General features: G+C 39.2%; 1 protein-coding gene across 3 annotated transcripts in view; it reads right to left on the bottom strand.

Annotated features, from left to right (window-relative positions):
* The window catches only part of fibcd1a (fibrinogen C domain containing 1a), a 127,191-nt gene that overhangs the window by 57,318 nt on the left and 42,177 nt on the right, over positions 1–27,696 (bottom strand). For all 3 annotated transcript variants that reach the window (XM_056259702.1, XM_056259703.1, XM_056259704.1), the window contains 2 exons: positions 10,968–11,133; positions 10,543–10,679 (listed from right to left, as the gene is read on the bottom strand). In XM_056259702.1, coding sequence (XP_056115677.1) covers positions 10,543–10,679; positions 10,968–11,133 — 303 coding nt within the window. The remainder of the gene's footprint in view (positions 1–10,542; positions 10,680–10,967; positions 11,134–27,696) is intronic.

Here is a 27,696-nt window from a genome sequence, read left to right as displayed (position 1 = left end):
ACATACTGCATGGTGTTTGGGTACGTTTGGTCATATTAGAACCACATTAGCGGGTGTAAAACTGCTGGTGGTTGCAAATGGTACCATTAATTTTAATGAACACTCGCTCTCTTCTTATTTAGCATCAGAATCTCCATATTAAACATCATTTATATGTAGTATGCTATTTACATATACAGGTACATGACAGATTTTGAAAAAAAAAATGATAATAAAAAAACGGTTGATTGAATGTTTCAATAGCCAACTGTTGAACGAAACTATTGAATGACTGTTGATTCTAATCACTCACACATAAAGATTTTGTCATTTGTTACCACCTACTGGTATTTCATTTTTACGGTGACCGGGAGGGTACATGTTCGTTAATTTAGTTTTGACGTGGGAGCGAGATAATACGTCCTGGCCATGAGATATTAATTCGTGGGAACATCATATTAACGTCTATATGAAGTGACCACAAGATTATTTTGTCGAGGAAACGAGTATCCTGGTCAATCAAATTTTTTATTTTAACAATTAACAATTCTATTATATATATATATATATATATATATATATATATATATATATATATATATATACACACACACACACACACATAGAGTTTAAAATATATACAGCATATATATATATATACTGTATATAGAAAATAAAATAAAATTATAGCTCTATTCATGTGATGTTAGTAGGTGTGTCAGAATCAAACACATTAACCGCAGAGAAAATTGAGAAATAACTTAACAGAATTGTAGAAACGTCCTGAAGGGCCAAAGTGTAAGAGAACATATTGATAAACAGCAAAGGTTTTTCAGGAAATAAAAACATGCCATGGCTTATTCACATATTTCATAAAACACCGGTCCCTCTGGGAACGCATTCAGAGCTTGAAGAAAGCAAATTAATCGCATGGAAATTTACGTTCTCTTTGAGAGTGGCCCATGTAATAACATTAACACCCCAAAAAAAAAAAAAAACACAAACAGCATGCCGTCTGATTCGCTTTACAGAAGAGGTAAATATTTCAACGGAGCCCCTTCATGTGCCATCCTCTGGCCATGTATAATAGATAAAGCATTTCATTTCACCTGGCCACCTTTAAAAAATAGGAAATTATACAGCACATAATGCTTTTTCAAGAGTGTTGTGATTACACTTGAATTTTTCAGAAAAGGACAGCGCAATCTGCACAAGGAATAATGCATTTTCCTTTCTCCGTTGAGACCAAGCTTACAATTCCAGCCTGTCTGTAATCATGAGAAATCATTACTCTCTGCTAAGATCAATGCCAGTGAGAAACCGTCTGCCGCTGTGGCGTGCGGCACTCGGCCATTTTGAAACAACCTAGGGGTAGCGCTAGCTGCCTGAATATAAATAGAGCAAGCTTAAGAATCGTTAGACCTCCAGACCTTTAGTGGTCATGCAAAATTCAAACCGTCAAGATGGAAAAAGAAAAAGAAAGATATGCTGAGACTTTTCCCCCTCTGGCAATAATGTTACTTTCAACTTTCATCACCTTTCAAGATCTGCCATCAAAAACCAACCCCTTTTTCACATCTCCAGAGTTGCTCCTCAAGAGTTACAAGGGGAGAAAAATGCAGCAATTAGTGGAGATCCGGGCCAGACACGGCGGAGAAGGAACGATTAAGCTGCGGGAGTTTGGGAGTGGGCCGCAGTGCTCCGGTTGAAACTTTTCTGGGTTTAAATTGAAATTAGATTGATATATTTCATTCCCCTGCCATTCCAACAAAGTAAGATGCCATCGCTGGTGCAATTTCCTCTTAGATGCTTTGATTGCCGCCCGTGTCAGGCCATCTTTCAAAGAGCTTTCTCTTGATGGACTCCCTCGTCTGTCTTTAGAAGAGAAAAAAGAAAAAACGATTCATGAAGCGCCCCGAGACTGCGTCTAGGTCTGCTCTATTTTTGGTGCGTTCTAACTCTTACACGGTTAAATAAAAACAACTAATTTCCAATATGCTGCCTCGGGTTTAAACAAACTCACAATTCAATCATTGTGTTCACACCCTCAAGTCATTCCAAACCCATATGAGAGGTCATGAGGGAGGTAGCGATGCTGGATTGGTGAATGAATTTGACTTCTGACATTCTTTTAGATCTTTTCAAAGAATTCATTGAAGCAGATCACAAAAATTATCTCAATGATTATTTTACAAATCTAAGTTGACAGTTAACGGCACCCTTGAGAAGATTATCAGTAAATAATTATTTAATTTTGATGTCTTCTGAATCACATAGCTTCAGGGGACTATGAATATGGCGCATGAATAGAAGTTATATGGACCACTTTTATGGTGCTTTTGTGAGTTTGAAAGCTCCAGACCTCATTTATTGTGATTGCATGGACTACATATTATTTATATAAATTGGTCAAAATATAAAATTTCTGTTTTTATGTTCCATACAACAACAACAACAAAATAATGTTTAGAAAAACATCAGGGTGAGCAAATGATGACAGAATATTCAGTTTGGGGTGAACTATCCTCTTAAAAGCAGCTTAAAGTCTTGATTAAAAAGGCACATCAAATAATAATCGAAAACAACAGAAATGCATCCAAAGCATTTTTATGGGTCTCCTAAAAATAAAAGCTATTAATTTTGTGTCCCAAAAAAGCAAAACAAAGAGGAGGACAGCACTACTTATTAAAGTGCCTCAGGGGACTCTGGTTTCCAAAATTCGAGGGGTTTTTTTTCCTCCTGGAAGTGCATTGTTATTTTTGACAAATAGTACTACGAGAAAGCTTTTGACAGATGGGAGAAAAAAATACACAAAGAAACAAATCAATGCATTCAAGCAAAAAATAATCAGAATTTCTTGAAAAAGTGCTGGGGGGTGGTGGGGGGTAATTGTGGAGGAAACAGTATGCAACCTTCAGTGTTAAATGAGCTTTGAAGATCCAAATTTCAGCTGTGCCATCTGACAGTGTGAATGAGATCACTAGCTAATAGGAAACCAGAGGTGAGAGGCTGACCGTTGAGAATCAAAAATCGGGTCAATTTTTTAAAACAATACTGGTGTGTGAATGATTTTTAGGACTTTAATTTCTGTTTATGGTACTTGCTTATCTGTAGTTGGACGAACACTGTACTACCCTACTCTTGAGAGTGTTTTCTGCACTGTCGTGACAAAAGAAATAACATTGTAGCTGAGCTGGAAGTTTTAGATAGATTGAATTGATTGTGATAAGAGAGAAAGACTTAGCCTATAGGAAAACCCTGATGAACTCCCGGCAAATTTGAGATTTGCTCCGCAAGTCCGTCTGGCCAAGAGCCCATTCAAGCCCATTTCCAATTTTTCCAAATCGAGGCACCAATCACAAACGTCGAGGCGGGCTTTACACGATGACGATAGCTCTGTGATTGGTTTTAGGTCTATCCAATTGCGCCCAGAGGCATTTGAACAACGTCCATTGGTGACGCCCCTTTGGAAATGGGCTGTGAATGAACATTCCACTCTCAGTTACAACGGTGTCAACCAGGGGTGCGTTTCCCAAAGCCAACTATGGTCGCAAGTTCCGTCGTTACCAATAGAGTTCAATGGAAATTGCGTTCATAGTTGGCCAACGATGCTTTTGGGAAACGCACCCCAGGCTAAGAAAGACTGGGTGCCGCAAATAAAATGACGACTCTACAACTAAGATTAATCTGTTAAAAAGACTCAACACTCAGTCCTGAACATTCGAGTTATAGTTTGAATCAGTATAATAGCTCACTATGAAGTAACAGATGATTCTTATGAGCCATTTAGTTTGAATGAATTGGTTAAAAATCAATCCTGAACATACAATGCTATAGTTGGTCTGCAGTATGTTTTTGAAATAAGTCTTTCCAAGTCTGCATTTGATCAAAAACACAGTAAAACAGTAATATTGTAAAATATTATTACAATTTAAAAGAACCGTCTCTATTTGAATATATTTTAAAACTGTAATATATTCCTGTGATGAGTTGACAAAGTTGAATTTTCAGCATCATTACTCCAGTCATCAGTGTCACATGATCCTTCAGAAATCATTCTAATATGCTTAATATCAATGTTGAAAACAGTTATGCTTTTATTTTCAGGATTATTTGATTAATAGAATTTCAAAAGATAATTTTTTTTGGCAACATAGTAAATATCTTTTCTCTCACAGCTGAATAAAAGTATTAATTTCATTTAAAAGAAATCAGTGAATAGTGTAGCAACTCAATGGAAAGAGATGTTTCTTTTAAACCAGTTATTTTATATTAATCAGACTTGATTGGTTTGAATAAGTCTAATCTCACTGACTGAATGAATCAATAAAACTGAATCAAAGGCAAGTGAGGTGAATGTGAACAGACGGTGCTTGAAAATTACCTATAGAAATCACATACTCAGTGCGGATTCTTTCAAGTGTCAAAACAGTTAATCATAGTTCATTCAAATGAAAACAACAGAGCATATGAAATACCAGCATGCAGACAGGTGCTAGTTTTGCAAGCTGATGGAATGTGTGAGGACGTCAAGTTCGTGCCACTTCACTTTTCTGTTTCACTTTTGAGTAGACTGACATTCTGTTCACAAGCTTCCTACAGTGGTTCACATCACCCTGACTCATGTCACAGTTATTTTTTTTTTGTATGCTGAGAGAAAGACTTTTGGGGTGAAGATTATGTAGTAGGTCGTGTTAAGCTGATGAAAACAAACGCCCAATACTTTACGCTCTGCCTCTTTGTTGTTGGTCAGAGTATTTAGGAAAGTGGTGTTCAGGAACGTGCTGTTTGGGGGCTGAATGCACCTGTGTGCTGACGGAGGTAGAACCGGGACATTATTCCAGACATGGCTGACAGCCACAGCTGCCTTCCAGATGTTTATACATCTGATTACTGCATAAATGAAGTATCTGCTCCAATTAACCACAGTTTGCCATCGTTATTTGTAGTTTTGGAGGATTCTAGCTTTTTTCATTACCCCAGAGTGCACTTTCTCCCCCTGACCCTCTCTGCCAGTCTTTCTTTCAATTTCTATATGTATATGAGAGCAGACATTGAACTGATCACATTTAAAGTGATAAATGAAAACTGTGGTTATTTTCAGCTTTCGAGCTCAAAAAGCAACATAAAATCACCATAAAATTGGTCCATATGACTCACAAGGTATGGTTCTAATGAGCCGGTTCTTTAAAATGAATTCAAAAATCAGTCTTAAACATAGTTATTTTATGTATTAATAAAGACTCACTACAAATGTATGCTTCTTATGATGAAGATATTTTAAAATAAATCTCATATGATTCCTATGAGAAAGTTTTTTGTTTTTTAAATGAACTGGTTAAAAAGAGTCAAAACATTAATGAACTTGAGTTATTGGTCTGAATCAGTGTAAAGACTCATTGCGAACTGATTATTAATCAAAAAGACTTGTCATGCCTTGAACATGCAAATTACCGCATTACTTTCAATCACTATGAACAGATGATACTTATGAGCAGTACTTTTAAATCAAAATCAGTCTTAAACTTAAGGATTTGAATCCATGTAAAGACTCAACGCATGAATGAATGGGTTAAAAAGACCAACAAATCTGAAATCTGAAACATATGAGTTATTGGTTTGAATCACTGTAAATACTCATTGCAAGTGGATGATGCCTCTGGGCCAGGCCTTTTACATTGAATTGGCTAAAAAGATTCAAAATCAGTATAGAACTGATTTTGAAGATTATTGATCTGAATCAATGCAAACTTATGGTTTTTATGAGAAAAACCTCTTAGGGTGCTTTCACACATGAACGTTTGTTTCGGAACCTGGTGCGTTTTCATGTAATAATAATACAAATGTCTTGACACAGTTAACCTCTAGACAGCACTTGGGAGATCCAGAGAGCGTGTTCGAATTTGCTGCAGTATTAATATGAATGTAGTATATAATTTACCAGCGGGAATGACAGCCACATTCATATAGTGTTTGCGTGTCTCTCAACAGTTACAAATAAAGCCACAATAAGCTCATGGAGCGAACTTGTCAATCATCTTGATGGATGACGCAGAGAAAACGCTGACCAATAAGAGTAACGTTGTACTCGCATGTAACTGCCATAAACACATTTTGGTACTCTTTGAATGGTTGCCTTGTGAAAGCGAACCGAACCAAGAAGCAAATGGTGTGAAATCTGTTCTTAAATGAAAATTGAACAGTCTTGAGTTAATCGGTAACAATCATACTGTGAACGAATGATTCTTCAGGGCCAGGTATTTTAATTGGTTAGAAAGACAAAAAAAAAAACCATGCAAATTATTTGTTGGAATTAGAGTAATGACTATAGGAACTCTATATTCTAAATCTTAATTCATACAAAAGCTTTATGTAAAAAAAGACTGAAATTTAAGTCTACAACGCACATTTTGTTGGTGCTTTTAGTTTTGTTTTTTTGTTCCTTTCAGAGCTTGGCACACAGTTACTATGAAGTTGAACTGTTGTTATCAAAAGTGCTACATAAAAATCCTTCAAAATGTTTTTCTTTTTTCTTCACTAGAAGAAAAAAAAAACACACCATGTGGGTTTGGAACGACATGAGGGCGAGTAAATAATGACAGAATTTCATTTCTGGCTGAACTATTCCTTTAATAAAACACCAGAGAGCAAACGTTTGTAGAGGAGGAGAGAGGACAGCTCATTCCACAGCTAACCGGGAATGTCCGTGGCAGGAATTGTGTGCATGTCCGAGCATGTGAAATTACAACCCCCTCCCCCAGCACCCCTCTCCGTGACCCGGCTGATCTACTCCGGGACCAGCAGAAAAGCCCCACATCCTCATCAAAAACCCGCTGGAGGCCGCAGATGATGAATAGGGGCGCTGGATCTATTAATTCCATGTAACAGTTCCTTTCTGCCTCTTCAGATTCCCAGCGCTCCCGGCACGCTTAGCGGTGCTAAGCTAATGCTCTCACAGCCGCAAAGCAGCTTTGACTGTAATCGGGGAATACAATATGTCACCCTTTTCAACACCACGTATGTTATCCAGAGAGAGCAAATATGAAAATACATGTTCTGGCACTTGTATCGCAACGGAGGAAACTGCGCGTCTGTGTTCATAACACAAGGACAACTCTGTGGCGTCCCGTGCTCTCCGCCTCTACCACTGACCTTAACAAAACACATTCAGGGACCATAAAGACGATGTGTCATCAAATATCTTCTTTCCTTTTACTGCTTAGTTTAGTCAAAGTCTTAGTAATACCATATGTTATTTGAAATCTTATCTTCTTTCATTGCAATAGCCTCGCATATACAAAGACAGACTTGCATAAAGCTTATGATGTTTCCCAAGTATTGTTCAAAGAATCTTCTCAGAGGACATCGAACAAATGAGGACACGGCGGTAACAGCGTTCTTTCAATTATTCATCATCAGATACGTTTCACATAGTCCAATCAGTTAGTCTTACAAATAACGGCACTAAATTTAATTAAAACAAAGTGCTGTTTTCTGTTTCATACGCTTAAAGGATTGAAAATGTTGAATAGATCTAAAGCCACTTGTTTTTAAAAAAGGATGTTATCCGACAACAACCATACAAAGTCATCCCTGTGAACTGATTAGAGGATTCTTAAGATGACTGAACATGCTGTCTGAAACGTGCCGCTTTGAAGCAATCACAGTGTTCCACTATAATTGCAATTTCACAAAGTGGACTGTCTTTAATAATTATGATAGAAAAACACTGTACAATTTATTAAATACCTGTCATATTTGCAGTGTGCAGCATTATCAAAACCTCATATCACTGTTTGAGTAATATTGCACAGTGTGCTACAGACAAAAAATGTATATGTTTACATCCCAAAAGGGATGTTATCGTAAACTAAAATGAAAAGTAAAATATATAAATATTAGATGAAAAAGTTAAAAAATTTAAAAACTGAAATGAAAAAGATAAATGCTGCTTGGCAACTAACTGAAAAAAGTTTAAGATGAAGTACTAATATTATTAAAAAATAATCATACAATTATAAAAATGACAAAAGCATATAACCAAATTACAAGTAAAATTCAGTGTTATTTACCGAAAGTAAACAAGTCATTTAAAAAAAAAAAACAGAAAGGGAATATGAGATGAAAGAAAGCCTGTCAAAAGGGACAAAACAAGAAGCGCATACTAAAAGTAAATTTTCCATGATATCTCAACATCAGCACTGTTAATGAATCTTAATGAACTTTACATCTAAAATAATTCCATTTGTAATTCAGTAACATGGCATAAACTTAGTAAAAGTTCAACAACTGCATCTCTTACACTTTAGAAAGTGCACAGAAGACGACGACTTCTTGGGGAATAAAATATCATTATAAATGATCCTGTCAACTTCGCAATGAATACAAGATTCATTCTGCTTTAACATAAAATATCATTTATATATTTTAAATTATTAAAAATTATTATTACAGACAGACTTCCAATATCAGACTTCCACTTATAAGCCACAATTTAATCCTGTTTACGTAGTGTTGTTTTTGGCGGCCTGTTTTAATTTTAGTTTTAGTCTAGTCTTTTTGTCAAGCTGTCATTTTAGTTTTTATTAGTTTTAGTCACGTTCATACTCTTTTTAGTCTAGTCTAGTTTTAGTCGACGAAAGAAATAGTCTAGTTTTAGTCAACGAAAGAAATAGTCTAGTTTTAGTCAATGAAAATTGTATTTTAGTTTTTTTTTAGTAATGCAATTCTATTTAACCCAGTCAATATAGTATAAGTACCTAGTAGTATAGAAGAAACCAAAATTTTATTTTAGCCAAACCCATTTCAAACAATCTTATCTTCTTGTAGTTATCTATATTATTGTTACCTTATATACTCAATAATGCATCCATTCCAGACACGGAAGACGCTCTGATTTGAATTTACAACATATTTATTTTACCAACCAAACATGTTAGAAGTAGCCTACACACATGATGAAATGAAAGTTTTTCCAAATGTCATTTCTTCTTTTTCTCCCAAAGACGAATCCCTTTCTATGTGTCAGACTTGTTTGTTGTCGTTTATGCTAACGCCTGTTTCACATACTCCGTTTGCAGTGTGTAGGCTATGTGGTGCGTATTTTTCCCGCACCACTGTGAATAGGTTAGAGCCTATGGTTAGAGCGCTCACACCGCACGTGGATGCGGTCCGGCAATGCGCTCGTGCGTGCATAACAGCAACAACGCGACATAATGGATGTAGGCTAAAAATATTGATTTGAAATAAAAAATAGAGAATAAATGTTGTGATTGTGGTACAGCCGTAGATCAGTTGCGCATTGCAAACGCAGCACATGTGGAAGCACAATAGCGCGTGCTGCTCCTGCATACACACGGAGCAGCCGCAACACGCACCGCATACGCACTACACACGGAGTATGTGTGAAACAACCGTAACTCACGCAGCTGCATCTTCTAAATAATGCCGCGAGTGGGGCTTGAATGTGAAGTCGCCTGCGTCTGCGCAGTGCGATCTGATGCAGCCCCTGAAGTGACACAGGAAACAGAAATGCTGCATAATAGGCCTAATAATAATGCAAGTAACCTTAAATAACATTTCGTCTTGTCTCGTTTTGGTCAACGAAAACGAAGAGACATTTTAGCATAGGTTTTATTTTGTAAACCACATTTAGTCTCGTTTTTATTCGTCAACGATATTGCATTATACATTTAATTATAGTCATCGTCACATGACCAGCATTTACGTTGCGTCTCGTCTCGTTTTCGTCACGTGATAAAAGGTTCGTTGACGACGATATTTAGTCATAATTTTCGTTGACGAAAGCAACACTATTCAATAAACCTGAATTTGCAGACCCGTTGCTGACCTATGACATAAACTCCGAGAGGAGCTTCGAAGAACAGAACAATCCGAGACCACATCACATCGTAAATAATAAAATCGAGATAACTCAAATAATACGATTATTCGTAATAACTGTAGAAGTCAGTGGAAAACCACCAAAACTAAATCACTCGCATTATAATCGAAAAATCTGTCTACAGCGGAAGCGGCCCTTCTGTGACACATTTTCTAGAGTACACTATACTTTTCTGCTTGTCAGATTCTTTTAAATGCACATCTTAATCTTTACCGGTTGACACATTTCTACCGTTGAATGATATATACACTGCCAGTCCTACGTCTTATCTTTATTTTTATTCAGAAGACCATGAAATTAAAACTCTTCCGCGTGCGTCGAATGAGGAGGTAATGCCCTCGGAAAAGATAGTTTGCTCTGTCTATTTTGTATGCAGCTGCTGTAATGAACTGTACACTTGTGAAACATCGGTTTGAAGTGTGTTTGTGCATGCGAATGCATTCATGCGCATATCTGTGACCTGCTTACTAATGCGTGGGAGCGTACGCTTAACAAGTCAATGCCTAATGGAATGACTCATTACTAGTGATTTTCATTCCGACGGCTGTTCAGTTAATTCATATGTATATATATAGCAAAAATAAAAACAGCTCAGAGGTGACTGGAAACAATGTCAGAATATTGCTGTATTTGGGAACTGACACCTGAGCGTGACTCACCGTCCATCCGCCTCCATCAGTAGTCATGTCACAGAAGACCTGGAAGCCTGCTGGGTAATGTGTGGGGAACACGGAGTAGATACCATCCTCTCTTTGCCCGCTGGCATAGATGTCACTGCAGTCCCTGGGTCTGGAACCTGGCAGAAGATAGGACATGCCAGCATCATCAATCCACATTAAGCGGCAAGCCATCCGTTTTTTGTGTTTTTCTTTTAGTTTTTTGAGAAACCTGTTCAAGGTACGGTGTGAGAAAAGAAAGCTTCAAGACTTCAAATCTGTCATCTCGCACCTGCTGTCTAAGCAGTGGCATGTCTCTTTCACACTGCTAGAAAGCTTATGAGGGAATAGGTGTGAAACCATTCTAGGGCTCATTAGGGCTGGCTGGAAAGTTGAGAATATGTGGCTAATGAGGAGGTTTTTTTTACCCTCTCCACCGGCGCAGCCCTTGGGCCGGACGCCGCGCACCGGAGCCCTCTGCAGATCTGCCTTGAGACGGCTCTTGATGTTTCCGGTTTCCTTCTGCATGGAGCTGAGCGCGTCGCTCACAGAGTTCACCACTTTCACCATGTTGATCTGACTCTCTGAAAGCAGCTGGAGAGAGAAAGCAAGGGAAGGTTTGAGGGACAAAGGGAGAAAACAAATGATCCATTTCTCTTACTGAACCTCTCAGAGACTCACGTACTCGCATGTTTGAATCAGCCTGACAAATACTTTAGAGCACTAAAATGTTCGGGGCACAGCTGCCACGTTTTTATTGATTCCCTTTACCAAAAGAGCTTTGTGAAACTTTTCATATGAAGAAGATTGAAACATTTAAATGTTCAATTATTTATTTAGAAAATAGAAATAAATAATGATAATGAATATTTTTTTAAAGTATTATTAAAATGAAAATTACCAATATTTATTACAATATTTAAAATACTGTTTATATATTTGTACAATATCAAAATTATAATACTATATATAATTTTGTTATTTAATGTTTAAACTTAAACTAAAATATAGGTATACAAATATAATATAATAATGTTTAAACAATTATTTATTGTTTTAAGTTAATTAAAATGAAAATATTAAAAAATGTAATATTAAAACTGGTTACCAAAGTGGTATTATTTGAAATAAGCAAGATTTTTTTACATGTTTTTGAAAGAAGTATTTTATGCTCACCAATGCTTGATCAAAAATATAGAAAAAACAGTAATATTTTGAAATATTATTACAATTTAAAATAACTCTTCTCTATTTAAAGTAAGGGATAATGTACGTCCAGCCGGTTGTTATCGCAGAATAAACCCAGAGAGGGTGATCAGGACTTGCATCAGCCTGAAGGGGTTTGTTCTGCAATAACAACCGGCTGGACGTACACTATCCTGCTTATTACACGGCTACTTGTCACATAAATACATGAAATATTGATCTGAGTTGAAATATTTTATTAGCTCTTTAAACGCAAAGCTTCCGCGGAGAGAGCAGTTGCAGCGGCAAGTTCAAACTAGACGGACAATTAAGGGATACGCCGGTATACAGTCTTACCACTTATTACACCACATAAATAATTATGGGGATAAGAGATATTGATCTGAGATGAAGCTGTTTTAAAATCGTACCAAATTATTACATTTATGATAAATCGTACAATCACTTCTAATCCATTACAGTGTATTAAACCAGCCTTTCTCAAACTTTTTTCAGTCGGGGCACCTTTCAAAAGTGCATAAAATCTCAAGGCACCCCAGTGTAAAATATAAATTAAAAACACTGCATAACCCAAATGTAAATGCAAATGTCCTGTTTATTTAGACAGAACAGTAATGAACAGAGCATAATACGAACTGTAAATAACAATAACAATAATAATAACAACTTTACAGGGCTATCACTTTTGTGAAAAAATCCTGATCGATTTTTGAGACATAAACGGTCATTGAATCGATTGTAAAATCGATTTTCCATGTCTAAAGACGTTTCCATTTTCAGCGCAAAATATAGGCAAATCCACGGACAACTAACAGGCATTAGCACGAGCGTAAAGAGTGCGCTTGAGACGCGCACAAGTCAGCAATATTTCTGATGATTTATTGGCATGAAGTTTCGTGCACAATGACAAACAGGAGTGCAAGATTCTCGAAAAACAATAAGCAGAGTGGACTGCCATAACATCAATGAAAAACATTACTGCAGGCTTCAACATGGCTGTGTTTACGATTAGAAATGTCAAACAAATTTCGCCTATGTAGGCGATTGTAGGCCGGATCTGTATCTGTATGCATTGGACTGTCTGAATACCGGCAGAATTCACATTTTTGTTGTAAAAAGAGACACGTTATGCAGAAGTATAGTATAGTTTGTATGTGTGTTTGTCAGAGCCTGCAGTTGCTGTGTGACGCGCGTTCGCTGTTGTTGCTATAACGCGGTGCTATGGGTTGCGTCACTTGCGTCAAGTAATGTGTGTGTCTTGCTTCGGTCTTGTGAGACGGATTTTTATGGTTAATTTTATATATATATATATATATTTATCTAAAATGAATTTACAATTTTATTAATACGTTCATATGTTTAAAAAGAAGAAGAATGTATTTATGTAAATTCAAATATATATATATATATATATTTTTAGCCTACGTAATTTTTTGGCGGCACCCCTGACAAAGTCAGGGGGCACCCCAGTGTGCCGCGGCACCCACTTTGAGAAAGGCTGTATTAAACAATCGTCGCAAAATGGCAGAAGCTGCGTTTGAATGAGACAAGAGAGAGCGAGTCCGCGATACCGGATGATGGATTAAATATCTCTACACAAAATATTGATTTGACTGAGTTTTAATATTTTATTAGCTCACCAAACGCAAAACTTTCATGAGGAAAACCCTTTCCTAGCAAGCGTATACTAGCGCTGCTGAATTCAGTAACCCGGATGAGCCTGTTTTTAGCAGTTGTTATCGGGAAAATAACATATCGCTGGATGGCGCAACTAACCAATTAGAATCAAGCCTTCCACAGAGTCGTGTAATAATATATTCTAAAATATAATACATTTTTGTAACGAAGCTGAATTTTCAGCATCATTACTCCAGTCTTCAGTGTCACATGATCCTTCAAAAATCATTCCAATATGCTGATTTGCTGCTCAAGAAACATTTCTTATTATTTTTAAATGTTGAAAACCATTTTTGCTGCTTAAAGGATTAGTTCACTTCAGAATTAAAATGTCCTGATAATTTACTCACCCCAACGTCATCCATTTCTTCAGTCAAAAAGAAATGAAGGTTTTTGAGGAAAACATTCCAGGATTTTTCTCCATATAGTGGACTTCAATGGGGTCCAACGGTTTGAAGGTCCAAATTGCAGTTTCAGTGCAGCTTTAAAGCCTCTGTCTACACGATCTCAGCCGAGGAATAAGGGTCTTATCTAGCGAATCGATCGGTTTTCTTAAAAAAAATATAATATATACTTTTTAACCACAAATGCTCGTCTTGCACTAGCTCTGAGATGTGTCACGCATTACGTAATCACGTTGAAAGGTCACACGTGACATAGGCGGAAGTACCGACCTGGTGTGTACAAAGCGAACGTGCAAAGACTAAATCAAACGCCATTTACAAAAAAAAAAAAAAAAAAAAGGTGAAACAACCATGTCAGACGATTTTAAAGTTGGAGGAGAAAATGAGATGGAGTTTTTCGCCCTACCCTACCTTTTTGAACCAGAACAGGCGTGACCTTTCAACGTGATTAAGTAATGCGTGGCGCATCACAGCTAGTGCAAGACGAGCATTTGTGGTTAAAAAGTATTTCAATGTTGTTGTTTTTTTTTAAATGACCGTTTGTTTGGCTAGATAAGACCCTTATTCCTCGTCTGAGATCGTGTAGAGGCTTTGAAGCTGCATTGAAACTGCAATTTGGACCTTCAAACTGTTGGACCCCATTGAAGTCCACTATATGAAGAAAAATCCTGGAATGTTTTGCTTAAAAACCTTAATTTCTTTTCGACTGAGGAAAGAAAGACATGAACATCTTGGATGACGTGGGGCTGAGTATATTATTAGGACATTTTTAATTCTGACGTGAACTACTCCTTTAATATTTTTTGTGCAAATATTGCTTGCCGCTGAAATCATTTGATTTCATGATTTCTTGGCATTTCCATGCCTTTCCTAAAAGCCTGGCTTAAACCATAATAACAATGAAGTCTCTGTATCAGCATGTGGTCCTCGGCTCTGCAGTGAAGTAACAGGTGCACTATGCTGCACAACACTGATAGTGCTTCAGTTTAGCGGGGCTCACGGCCAGTGGGTCTGGAAGCCACTCGGTTTAAGTTTCCCAGACAGCTCTCTTTATTGCCTGCATCAGCAAAGCCACTTAGGTCACCTCGATAAAAAAATAAAAAAAATAAAAAAAATAACTTCATTCTTTCTGAGTGAGGCAAACTACGCCTTTCTCTAAAGGACAGGTCTTTGTGTTGCAGACATCTAACATCATGACTCAGTGTGGCACTTGGGCATGTAGGAAGCTCAGCTGGCGATTAGCAAAAATTAGCCCTAAAGTGAAGCCTTTTTCCTATGACACATGAAAGCTCTCCTTTGGGGTGTGAACAAACATCAAGTTCTTTGAGAGTGTGTCGCTAACAAGTCTGCGTATGCATATGTCGCTGTGACAACACTGCAAGCTAAGTGTGTTGGAGTGTCCGTGCACACGCTTGAAGCTGATGACGGCTGACGCACTATGTACTTTCTGTGGATGGTTGGGACATTATCATTCGCAGCTCTCGACACACTGGTTCGCTCCGCCACGCTGCCATAGCAACAACACTTAAACGTCTATCATTACAAGGCCTGTCCAGCATCAAAAGAAAAACGTCACACGCATGAAAACATAATGTCGCCAAAAGTACAATGCATGCCACGCTCTAGCGTTTGTTTAATGGCTCGAAACCTCATGGCATACACTCGACAGGACGCAAGACCTTAGTCACCACATCTACTCTAAACATTGCCTCCCTTTTATTAAAGAACACAGCAGGAAACTACAAATTAAAAGATCCAGCTATTCAAAACTCACCTTGAACTATCAATTTCAATGGCTGTGTTTGGAACAGAACATTATAGAACAACTTGAATACTGTATTGTACAGTATTCTATTTTTTTAAACTGTATGTGAAACAGTAGGCTTTATTACATGAATGTTTCAAAGTCATTTTAGATGCACAAGATATTAATCAGAATTTGGTCAGATTTGTACTGTAAACACATCCTTATTTCAGTTTCTCAAAAATTGAAGACATCTGGCATTAACCTGTATTTATCAGAATTTTGGGGCATGCAAACACCTTGGGCCGTATCATACACCCGGCGCAATGCAAGTGTTTTTTGCTAGTTTCAGCCCGACGCAGTTATCATTTTCTCGTCCTGCGCCACGTTGTTTAAATAGCAAATGCATTTGCGCCCATCTGTGAGCCCATGGGCATGCTGGTCTGAAAACAAGGTGTGCTCAGGCGCATTGTTGGCGCGTTGCTATTTTGAGGAAACTGAAATAGACTGTGACATTGACCAACTGAAACCTGGTCTAAAGTCAATGGCGCAATATTTTTTTTGTTATTTAAATAGCACATTCGTTTTTGTGCGCCTATAGGCGGGAAGTGCCACAACGCGCGTGTACACTCTGCTTATTGCACACACAGGGACGCTATATATTAAAAATAAAAGGATTACAATGTAAAAGATTATTATTGTGTACATAAAGATATGGTGGAATCTGGCTTGTCGCGTAGATGGTCTGCTCGCACACTTTAACCTTGCACACGAGGAGATCCGTTTGCGCTCTAGAGACACGTTCTGCCTTTCCACTATCAAATTCCGTCATGTAAATAGCGAATACGCCATGGCGCGAGCGCAACTGGCATTTAAGGGGAATGGGAGATGAGACTCTGATTGGTTTATTGCACGGGTAAAGCCCAAAAACACACCCATTACTCAATTAAGAGAATAGGGACAACCCTTTTTAGACCGTAACTGCACTTGCGCCATGCGCTTTAGACCATGTGCTTAGATCGTTAAAATAGGGCCCCTTATTTTTAATAATATTTATTTATATTATTTACCTATTTTATGAATTATTATTGTTATTACTGATATTAATTTGTTTATCCAAAACAACAAAATAATTATTATTATACATTTTATTATAAGAAAAGAAAAATATTACAATTAATTATTATTATTAATGATAATTATATGGCTATGTATTGCATAACCATTGTATTGTGTTGAATAATATTATCATCATTAATAATAATAATAATACGTTTATATTAATAATAATGATAAATGAATAAACAAAAATTATTACATTTATAATAATAATTAATTAGTTTAATTTATTATTATTATTATATGTATTGTTATTATCATTCTTATTGTAATGACAATAATATGGTTATAATAAAACACTATTATTATTATTGTAAATGTAATGATTATTATTTTTTAATTTTATTATAAAAGTTATTATTTTTTGTATTATTATTATTATTATTATTATTATTTTAAATATGCAGTTACAGAACGTTCATTTTTATCTGTGCATGTCTAAAGAAAGTTAATTGTAGATCTTAGATTGTAGATTTTAGAATCAGACAGTTGAAAAGTCAAGCCATTTAAGAACTGCATTTTTTTTTTTAGCAAGGAGGACACTCATTTTTTGAAATATTAAAAGAAAGGTCATGGCCATCCTGCTCTTAAAGACATGAATGAGAATTGATGAGTTAGCTAACATACTGTTCAATATTACAGCAAAAACATATTGCAAAACTGCACAAGTATTTCCAGAAGAAACATGCAAGGACAAAAACAGAAGGAAAAGAGCAAGTATGTCTTTAATATATTTAGATTTTGCTAGAAGATTCTTATACTAAAAGATCAGAATATGTACACAAGTCAAACAGTCGTATGCTAAATTATCACTATGACCTCATCATCTGTTATCATCTTGGAAGATTTTGTAAAAATGTTGTAACATTTGGCCATTCAAATGAAATAATGAGACAAGAAATAGATTATTTTACTACTGGATCGTGCATCACACTGTAAATGTCAAGAGCATTGAATTGTGGGATATCATATTTCACACAGTAAACACTGGTTTATGAGGCGAATGTAGCAAGTTATGCAGGTATTCTATGCGTACAGAAAAAGAATGTGCCCATAATACATATGTTACACACGAGGTCCACACGTGCGTTTTATGAAGATTTAAGGTCGGGTTTTTATTTCAGGAACACTTACAACACCCAAAACAATCTCGGTTACAGTAGCAACAACAACGCTCTTCATCAATCGTCTCGCGATACTCTCTCTCTTTTCAATCTCGCGACCTTTTCAGATCTGCCTTCTCCAAATCTCGTCTGCCAAGCTTTTAGCTTAAAAGTCACAGACGGAAAATATACATACTTCAAACTGTGCAGATAGAGCATGAAAAGAACAGAAACATTAAATATAAATAAATATAAATAACAAGACCTCAACAAAAATACAGAAAAATTAAACAACAACTGTGGAATAAAGATAACTTGTTTAAATACACTGAAATTAAATAAAATAGTATTTAAGATGAATAATGGGGGGGGTTACTCCATTACACCATTACACTCTCCCCTCCAAAAATGATGTCGTCCCGACATCCCCTGTCTTCTAAATGTCTCCGACATGATAAGTCGTTGAGCTATAGGAGTCTGTTATAGTAAGTACTATTTAAGGATACAATGCTGGCATAAACCCAAAATCACATTAACAACTACCTCCCGTGTTATTGTAATGTTTCTGTAGTTGACAACATTGTGCACCATGAAAGCAACTACACTCCCCATCTTTAATACGGACGCTGTATCCTTCTGCAGGTCTCTTGTACCATCAGCTCAAATTTAACCTACAAGACAATCAGTATCACCGGGATCTTCAAATTCTAATTATCAGAGTTCACAGTTCTTCATTCCCTTCTTTACCGGTCTGTCATTATCATACGGTATCTGATTGAACAGGGTCAATGGAAAATACAAATTCTACATCACAACAATGTATCTAAACTCACCTTCAACTATCTTTAACTGTGTTTTGTTTTTTCCATATGTGTATTTTTATGCGTGTATGTGAATCTATTGTATGTTTTATTCTAATATGGGTTCCCCTAGAGTATGGTAAGTGAATGTCTGTTTGTGCTTTCGCTTTCTCAAAGGATATAATCTCTGTGGTAGTGCAGGTTCTGGCCCCTGGATTCCACTTCCCTCTTGCTCAGGGGTGGCTCCATCATCTGGCTCCGGACTCAACTCTACTGGTCCTTTATCAAGTGTCATTTGTCCTTCTGCCTCGGAGGCCTCCTCTTCCCCATTTCCACACCTCATCCTCACTTCCTCAACATGCTGTGGAACCACCTCTTCCATGTCACACTCCTCCATCTCCTTGTATTGCCCGTCTTTTACAGACTTCTGTGTCACTTGTGGATAGCATTCTTCAGCCTCTGACAGCAGCTGGTCTTCACACTGGCCCGGTTTACAAGGTCTGCAAAATCCTGTCCATTCGCTCTCATCCTCAGAGCTACTTTCCACGGCTTGCTGCTCGGACTTTGCTTTGCTGAGTTTTTGTTTCACCATCTTTTCCAGAGTTGTTGTGGTTTGTTCTATGGGCAGGAATTCACAAGGCAAAAGCATGTTTCGATGGAGGACCCTGACACGCCCATGCCCAGTTTCAGGCTGCACCTCATAGACTGGACACTCTGATCTCTTTTTCTGGACCACATAGACCTGCTCCTCCCAATATGATCGCAGTTTTCCTGGGCCCCCTCTTTCACTCATGTTCCTAATGAGAACTCTACAGCCTGGCTGTAACTCCACTCCATGGGTCTTACTGTCGTACCTGTCCTTGGCCTTCCCATTTGCCATTCTCGCAGATTCGGAAGCCAGCTTGTAGGCCTGATCCATTCGCTTTCTCCAACTTTTTGCATATTCTTGATGAGATGATGATTGATCTCTGGGGCTGAGATTGAACATGATATCAATAGGGAGCCTCGGATGACGTCCAAACAGCAGAAAGTAAGGAGCAAATCCGGTTGCCTCATTGCGTGTGCAATTATATGCGTGCACTACTTGTGCCAGGGAGTTCTTCCAGTCCACCTTTTCCCTGTCAGTCAGATTCCGCAACATGGACAAGAGTGTCCTATTAAATCGCTCCACCTGACCGTTTCCCTGCGGGTGGTAGGGGGTTGTTCTGGAGCCTTTAATACCGCTGTGCTGCTGGAGTTGTGCGAACAGCTGGTTGTCAAACTCCTTCCCCTGGTCATGGTGCAATCTTGTGGGGAAACCAAATTTCAACACAAAATCCCCGAAAATCTTTTGAGCTGCTGTCTTAGCTGACTTATTGAGGCATGCATATGCTTGAGCAAAGCGAGTAAAATGGTCAATAATGACTAAGATATATTCATACCCGCCTTTGCATCTCTCCAAATGAAGAAAGTCCACTGAAACTAATTCAAAGGGGTGGGTTGTGTCAATATTGGTAAGTGGTGCTCGGTTTGGCTTGTTGGGGCGTTTTGTCTTGAGACAGCGACACACTCTTATGACCTGATGTTCAACATCCCTCTGCATATGTGGCCAGTAGAATCTGTCCCTCATTAAGTGGAGCGTCCGCTCTACACCTAGATGACCCATGTTTTCGTGCAACTCTTTGAAGGCCAACCCATGGAACTTCTTGGGCAGCACCAGCTGTGATCGAGTTGCTGTTGTCCTGTACAGGATTCCATGCTCATCCAGGAACAACCTTTTCCTCTCCCGCATCAGTACAGCACGGCCATCATGACCACTCCAGTCCCTATCTCTAGGCCATCGATTTGTTCTGACGCAGTTCATCACCGTGCTGATCACTGAATCCTGTTCCTGGGCTTCCCTCAGCACGCTTTTGTCAAAGTTCAACACTGCATTCTCCTCTTCAGCCAGTGCGGTCTCGATGGTCACTGGACACATCCACGGAGTGTGTTCTTTTGACTCAATACTGAGAGCTTGGGTCACACAGCTGATGACATTTGGACTCACTTCTATCGAACACTTCTGCATATACTCCTCCATCCCCAATGGCATGCGCGACAGGCCATCTGCATCAGCGTTGGTTTTTCCTGGACGATACTTAATAGTGAAATTAAAATCAGCCAGCTCTGCAACCCAGCGATGTGTAGTGGCATTTAATTTGGCTGTCGTGAGCACATATGTTAATGGATTGTTGTCTGTGTAGACAACAAAAGAAGGAGTATAGTAGAGGTAATCTCTGAAGCGCTCACAGATGGCCCACTTCATGGCCAAGAACTCCAATTTTCCAGAATGCAGATGATAGTTCTTTTCTGCAGCAGATAAAGTTCTGGATCCGTAAGCAATGACCCGGAGCTTGCCTTCCTGTCTTTGATATAACACGGATCCCAGCCCTTCCTGTGATGCGTCGCAGTGGAGGATGAACGACTCTTCAAAATTTGGGTAACCTAACACAGGGGGTTGTGAAAGAAAATCAATCAACTGACCGAGCACCTCCTGGTGCTTTGGTATCCAGACGATGGGATGGTTTGCGGGTAGTTGTCCCTGGCTGTTTCCTTTATTAGCAGTTTTTTTTCCTCTTTTAGCAGTTGTCTTACATACACTCTTTTCCTGGCTCAGAAGGTCATATAGAGGTGTAGCTATCCTGGAGAAATTTGGTATGTATGAGCGATAGTAGGATATAAATCCCAACAACTTCCGAAGGTCTCCTACTGTTGCAAGTTTCCGCTCCCGCAAGGCCTGGACAGGTGCTAGGTCGGCAGGGTCCATCGTATGACCATCTTTGGACACAAGCTTTCCCAGGAACCTCACCTTATTCTTAAAAACTTCACATTTTCGTGCTGTCAGCTTAATCCCATGTTGTTGATAGCGCTGCAAGATTTTCCGCAGGTCTCTGAGGTGGTCTTCAAAGGTTTTGCTGTGAACTAGATTGTCATCCAAGTATGGCTGACATATCTCATCTCTCAGCCCTATCAGACACTCCTCCATACAGCGTTGAAACTCCGCGGGTGCTGAAGACAGGCCGAACGGAATGCGGACCCATTCATAAAGCCCCCAAGGTGTAATAAAAGCTGTCAGTGGTCGGCTATTCTCCTCCAAATATCCTTGGTGGTACGCTTTTCCTTGGTCTAAGATGGAAAACCAAGCACTTCCACTGAGACTGTCCAGCATGTCTTGAATGCGGGGAATTGGATGACGGTCTGGGATAGATTTCTGGTTCAGTTCGCGATAGTCACAGCACAACCGCAGACTCCCATCTTTCTTCCGCACACATACAATGGGCGATGAATAAGCAGACCTGGATTTTGTGATCCACCCACGGTTCAAGAGATCTTCTAGATACTCTTTGACTTCTTTATGAAGTGGTTTTGGTACCGACATGTATGTTCGCCTCACTGGTGTTGTGTCTTTCAGTCTGATTTTCAACTCCAGCGATGGGATACAACCAATGTCTTCCTCATTTCTGGAGAAAGCAGCACATTCCTCCCTCAGCAACTTTCTTACCTCCTCCTGCTGTTGAGGTAGCAAATGACTCACAGAAACAGGTGGATCCCATCGGTTTCCATTAGGTTGCCCCATGTACTCAGAATCCACTTCTGTTGCCTTTTCAGCATTGTCTCCTCCTGGCGTTTCCCTTTTGTGACTCATTACCTCTTCAATATCCACAGGTTTTGCAGCAGCAGGGTAGACAGCTTTTACACTCTGTACCTGGCCTAACACGGTGCGTGGTTGAAGTGTAATATCATGGCAGGTGTCATTACTTACTGGAATGAAGACTTTTGATCGAGTACCCTTCTGGAGTTTGACCACATTCTCAGTGACTGTCAGTCCCTCAGGCCAGTCAGGAGTCTCACTTGGAACAAACAGCATTTCCTGGTTACATGTCAGAGGAATGGTACGCACTGAACACTTAACTACTTTTGTCTCACCAGGTAATATTTTTGTTCGTTGCCTGCTCCCTTTCACGGTTCCCTCACTAGAGTTTGAATCTCCCTGTTGGACCAATCGCATGAGTCCCTCTGCTCTCTTACAATCTACGGAGAAGGCTGCCGTCAGCGTTTTAACCATATCTTGAGATGGTTGTTCTTTCTCCTGGTGTATCAGATATTCGATCACATTATATCCAATAATTGGCTCTTCTGCCACACCAGATGTTTCCGCTACCAGCAATGGCACAATAAGCTCTGTGCTGGGTATGCCAGAGGGCTCAAGCTGAAACTTTACCTCGATCCATCCTCTGAAAGGGATGTCCGTCTGATTTACAGCCTTTCCAGTCAATGTCCCTGGTCCCAGGATCTCCTCTGTGTCCCTTACTTTAGTGTGAGGTAGGTGTTCTTTGCGCCACTTGTCATTGATCAGGCAGACCTGTGAGCCCGTATCCCATAATGCTTGCGTGGGGACACCATCCAGGAAGCAATTGACAGTGCATTTCTTCCCTATCAAGCTCAGCAGTTGAGCTTTACGCTTAGGGGAAAGGTGGGCAGCATAGATGGACCCCTCCAGCCTGTCTGAATTTGCAGAGTGCTGCTGTACCTTTTCTTGTTGTACCGTATGATTTATAGTCCGGCAGAGCAGCTCGCTGGTGTTGCCACATGGTCCACCTTGTCTCTGACTCTGGGTGTGAAGTTCTGTTGGATCCATCGTCATCACTTGATCCACATTCACTGTATGCCGTGGTGCCCTACAGCCCTTAGAAAAGTGTCCCGGCTGACCACATTTAAAACAGTGATTGCATTGCTCACCGTTACCACTGTCTTGACACGATTTACAGATCTTCCTGGAAGGGAGGCGGCTATGACGGAAAGATGGCTGTGATTCCCGGATGCTGTTTTTGATTTCCGTTATCTCCTCTTTCAACTGTTTGACCATTTCAAACAACTCAGCCTCACGTTTGGATGTGTAGCTCTGGGCCCTCGGTTCTTTCCCTCTGGCTGTTGCACCCTCTGTTTGTTTTTGTCCATCTGCTTCTTCTCCCAGTCTTTGAAGTACCTGGACATCGGCATGGAGCTCATTTACTTTAGTCACTTTTGTATATGTGTTTTTCTTTTGTTTTTGTTGTCTCTCATTTTCAATACCTGCAGCCTCATTCAATTTCTCAATGAGCTCTTCATCGGTGATGGACTGATTTTCCAGATCAGCTTTTAACTGGAATTTTATGTGATCACTTGTAAGTCCAGTACTGACAGATCGCAAGAATTTCTTTTGGATGAGCTCAGCACTGTACTGTTCCTCAGCCTCTCCATCTCTGGAAGCGATTAGTAGCCTCTCTTTTAGTTCTATGGCTCTGAACAAGAAGTTTTGGGGTGACTCACGACTGTCTTGTGTGATGTTCACCAGCTTGTGATACAAATCTGTGGGGCTATCCTCTTTAAAATGGCCCTTGAGTATGGTTTTTAATTGGAGAAGGCTCAGATGACTTTTAATTTCTAACATATCCCGGAGGCTAAGACCTGGACTGATGGCCCTCACCACTGCATCCACAATTTCTGTCTCCGTATGGCCTTTCTGCACTCCACTTTCAATCTGATGCATCAAATTTGTGTAAGACAGACGATCTTTCTGACCTCTCTCTCCAATTTGTCCCCAAATTTTGAAATCACGCCTGATCGTCACCTCTGGCACTCGTGATGGCTGTGGCGGAACATCCATTAAAATGGCTGGAGTTGCTCTGTTCTCTTTGATCCGTACTTGATCACTTAACCTCATAATTTCACTCTCTAATGCTTTTGTAGAGTCCTGGAAACTCAGTCGGAGGTCTGCATATTGTTTTTTCAACTTTTCCAGCTCATCTTCATCCTCCCTTAAGCTCATCGCGGCCAAACGAGCACCCTGGCCTTTCATTCCTTTAATCAATTCCAACACACTGACAACAAACTGACGTGCTACATCCTCATCCTCTTTTTCAATTACTCCATCAATCTCTTCATTAATTCGATGTATCAAAACATGTTTTTTTGTTACCTCATCGTCTGGAACTTTTGCAAACGCTGCCAATTCCCTCAGTTGATCGAACGTCAGATGAGGTAGGTCCGCGCCGAGTTTATCTTGCAACTGCCGAAGATCCATTTTAGCTTTCGCGCTGCCCTCTCACTCACGCGCTCACTGCTGCAGCCGCTCCGTGTATGTCTCTCTGTTGCTCGCGCTGCTGTTCGCATTCCTTGAAAATCCCCGTACTGGCCACCAATTTTGTTACACACGAGGTCCACACGTGCGTTTTATGAAGATTTAAGGTCGGGTTTTTATTTCAGGAACACTTACAACACCCAAAACAATCTCGGTTACAGTAGCAACAACAACGCTCTTCATCAATCGTCTCGCGATACTCTCTCTCTTTTCAATCTCGCGACCTTTTCAGATCTGCCTTCTCCAAATCTCGTCTGCCAAGCTTTTAGCTTAAAAGTCACAGACGGAAAATATACATACTTCAAACTGTGCAGATAGAGCATGAAAAGAACAGAAACATTAAATATAAATAAATATAAATAACAAGACCTCAACAAAAATACAGAAAAATTAAACAACAACTGTGGAATAAAGATAACTTGTTTAAATACACTGAAATTAAATAAAATAGTATTTAAGATGAATAATGGGGGGGGTTACTCCATTACACCATTACACATACCTGTACTACATACTGCAGAAATAGCAAGAGCAGATTGGTAGTAAGCTATTACGAACACAGCCAATGTCCCGGCATGAAACCAGGCACATTAGCGCCCACTGACTGCACATCTACCCGACGTCTGTCTACTTCCATCGCTCTAAAACGTGTTAAAGAGATGATAGAGGGAAATTAACTGAGGTTAAGAGTCCCATGCCAACACATTTTAGCAGATAAAGAGACACAGATAGCCCCTCTTTTAAATAAGTGCCGCCTGGGCCATTTGTCATCTCCAGGCTGGACCTGAACATCGATGGCATAAACATTATTTAAAATAAATGTGCTTCCTGTTTGAGGGGCTTTCATTAATCATAGACATATTCGAACACGCTTCCTCCGCAAGACTCTGTATCATCAATAATCTCGCCAACAGAGTATGAGTCCAAGTTTGGAACACAGCTCTCAGTTTTGGAAATGACTGATGATAGATCAAAGTCGAAAGATTAATAAGCACAATCGAACAGGAGGAGACCAAAGGGAAAAATTGCGCTGCTTGCTGACACATCAAAACTTTCGTAGTATGCAAATGACGGAAAACACAAGATTCTGCACTCAAGTGAACTTTTTCTATTGTGCATTCATTTCCAAATCTCTGGTTCTACAGCAACTACATATACATCCAGGGCTTGATATCTATTTTGCTCACCAGCCACTGTGGCTAGTGGTTTTCCAAAGTTACTAGCTACTCAGCTTTTTCACTGGCCACATTTCTGACATCGATACCAAATGGAAAAACTGCCATATAGATATTTTTAATATTATCTCATAATTTGGCAAACGGTATATTAGGCTGCTGTCACTTTAAGACCTGACGCACGGACCCATTATACTGTTTTATATAGCTTAGCCAATATACTTGTCTTTAAGTGTGCGCACTTTGGGTGTGAGCACAAAATCTGTGGGAATGAGTACAATTATGCTCAATACGTGTTTTGAAAAATTCAAGCCTTGTAACACCAACAATATTCATCCGGAGCAAATGAAACGAGTGAGTAAAGGGACGCGTTTTTTGTGGCACTCGCTGTCGGAGAGACGAGAGAGCGTGAACGCGCAGCTGGCATTGTGTATCCTGCGGAAGAGTTTCAGATATTACAGTGTCGATATGTATCGAAAAATCTATATTTTTGACAACACTGGATAGCAATTAGTTTATTATTTCAGATGCCTTTTTAAAAGACTACAATTGAAAAATGTATATATAAAATTCAAACCGCCAAAGTGTCTAGTAGGAGTGACTGCGTTACACGCCACCGCTGAAATGTGTTAATGTCAAGCCCTGTATACATACTCTACATATACATAATGTGTGATATGACACGAGTGAGTAAATTACGACAAAATTTACATTTCTTTTCAGAGAGCTTAAGATACTTTTAAGAGAGTTAAAGCATAATTAAACAATTTAAAAATGACAACAAAGTCATTGTCCAGGCATAACACCAATCACAAAAAAGTCAAACCAGCTCTTTCCATCCTTCCATTTTGCGGCAGACGACAGATGCGATTTTGCCAGGAGAAAAGGGGAAGTGTCAGCATGTATTAATTTCAAAGTCTGGCTGACAGATGAGTCAACATTTCCTTCCTCCTCCCACCTTCTAAAGCAAAAGGACAAAAGAAAGTGGTCTCTTTGCCAAAGGTTTATCGTAAAGGTAGAAAGGCCTCTCTTCGCAGTGCAATCTCCCACAGCAACTGCTCTAATGAGTCTATGCTCATAATTAACAAGAGAGTTCTAATAAGGTCCTGTAGCTGGATTAATAAGTTCTCCTGAAGGAACAAATGAGTTTTACCTGCCCTTTACTAAACCCAGGTTTCATGACACACTGAACAACTGTATTAAGATGCTGTTAAAGTGGAATAGTGAGGCGCAAACTACTTCCCCAAATGCATGCTACTGATCTCCTGCCACCTTAGATGTGCTGCCAGCTCTGCAGCCGTGGCAGTGACCTAGTTGTGAGCACTCCAGTCTAAACGGGGAGAGGGAGATGACAGGTACTATGCCGGAGACAAATTATATATCCTGAAAGTTAAAGTGCAGCTATTTAAAAAAAAGTCAAGCTAACTTTGCAATAGAAAAATAGAGACTACAGCACGATTAACCACTGAATTAATGCATCATATACATTAAGGTTCAACAATGAAAAAGCAAATGCTTTGGACTTCATTGTATATATTCAGATCAAAAGCATGCAAACTCGTGCAATGTTACACAGTGGGCACATTCTGTGGAAGTTATGCTATAAAAGTGGCATATTCGCCCTAATGCATCACTATGTTCTCCATGTTCTAGTTTTTCGGGAGCACTGAGGTGGGATAATGACTAAGGAGGCCTGGATTCAGCCAACCTCATTAATGATCCAGGGCTTTTGCCGAGTCAGATCGCTGGCACCTTGGGATCCACAAAAGAAACCTTTATCCATCCTTCAA

Source organism: Rhinichthys klamathensis, unplaced genomic scaffold (assembly GCF_029890125.1).
Source record: "Rhinichthys klamathensis goyatoka isolate OS25496 unplaced genomic scaffold, OSU_Roscu_1.1 h1tg000169l_1, whole genome shotgun sequence".
NCBI lineage: Eukaryota > Metazoa > Chordata > Actinopteri > Cypriniformes > Leuciscidae > Rhinichthys > Rhinichthys klamathensis.
The sequence above is the reverse complement of the archived record's forward strand: the minus strand, read 5'-3'. Positions and strand labels throughout refer to the sequence as shown.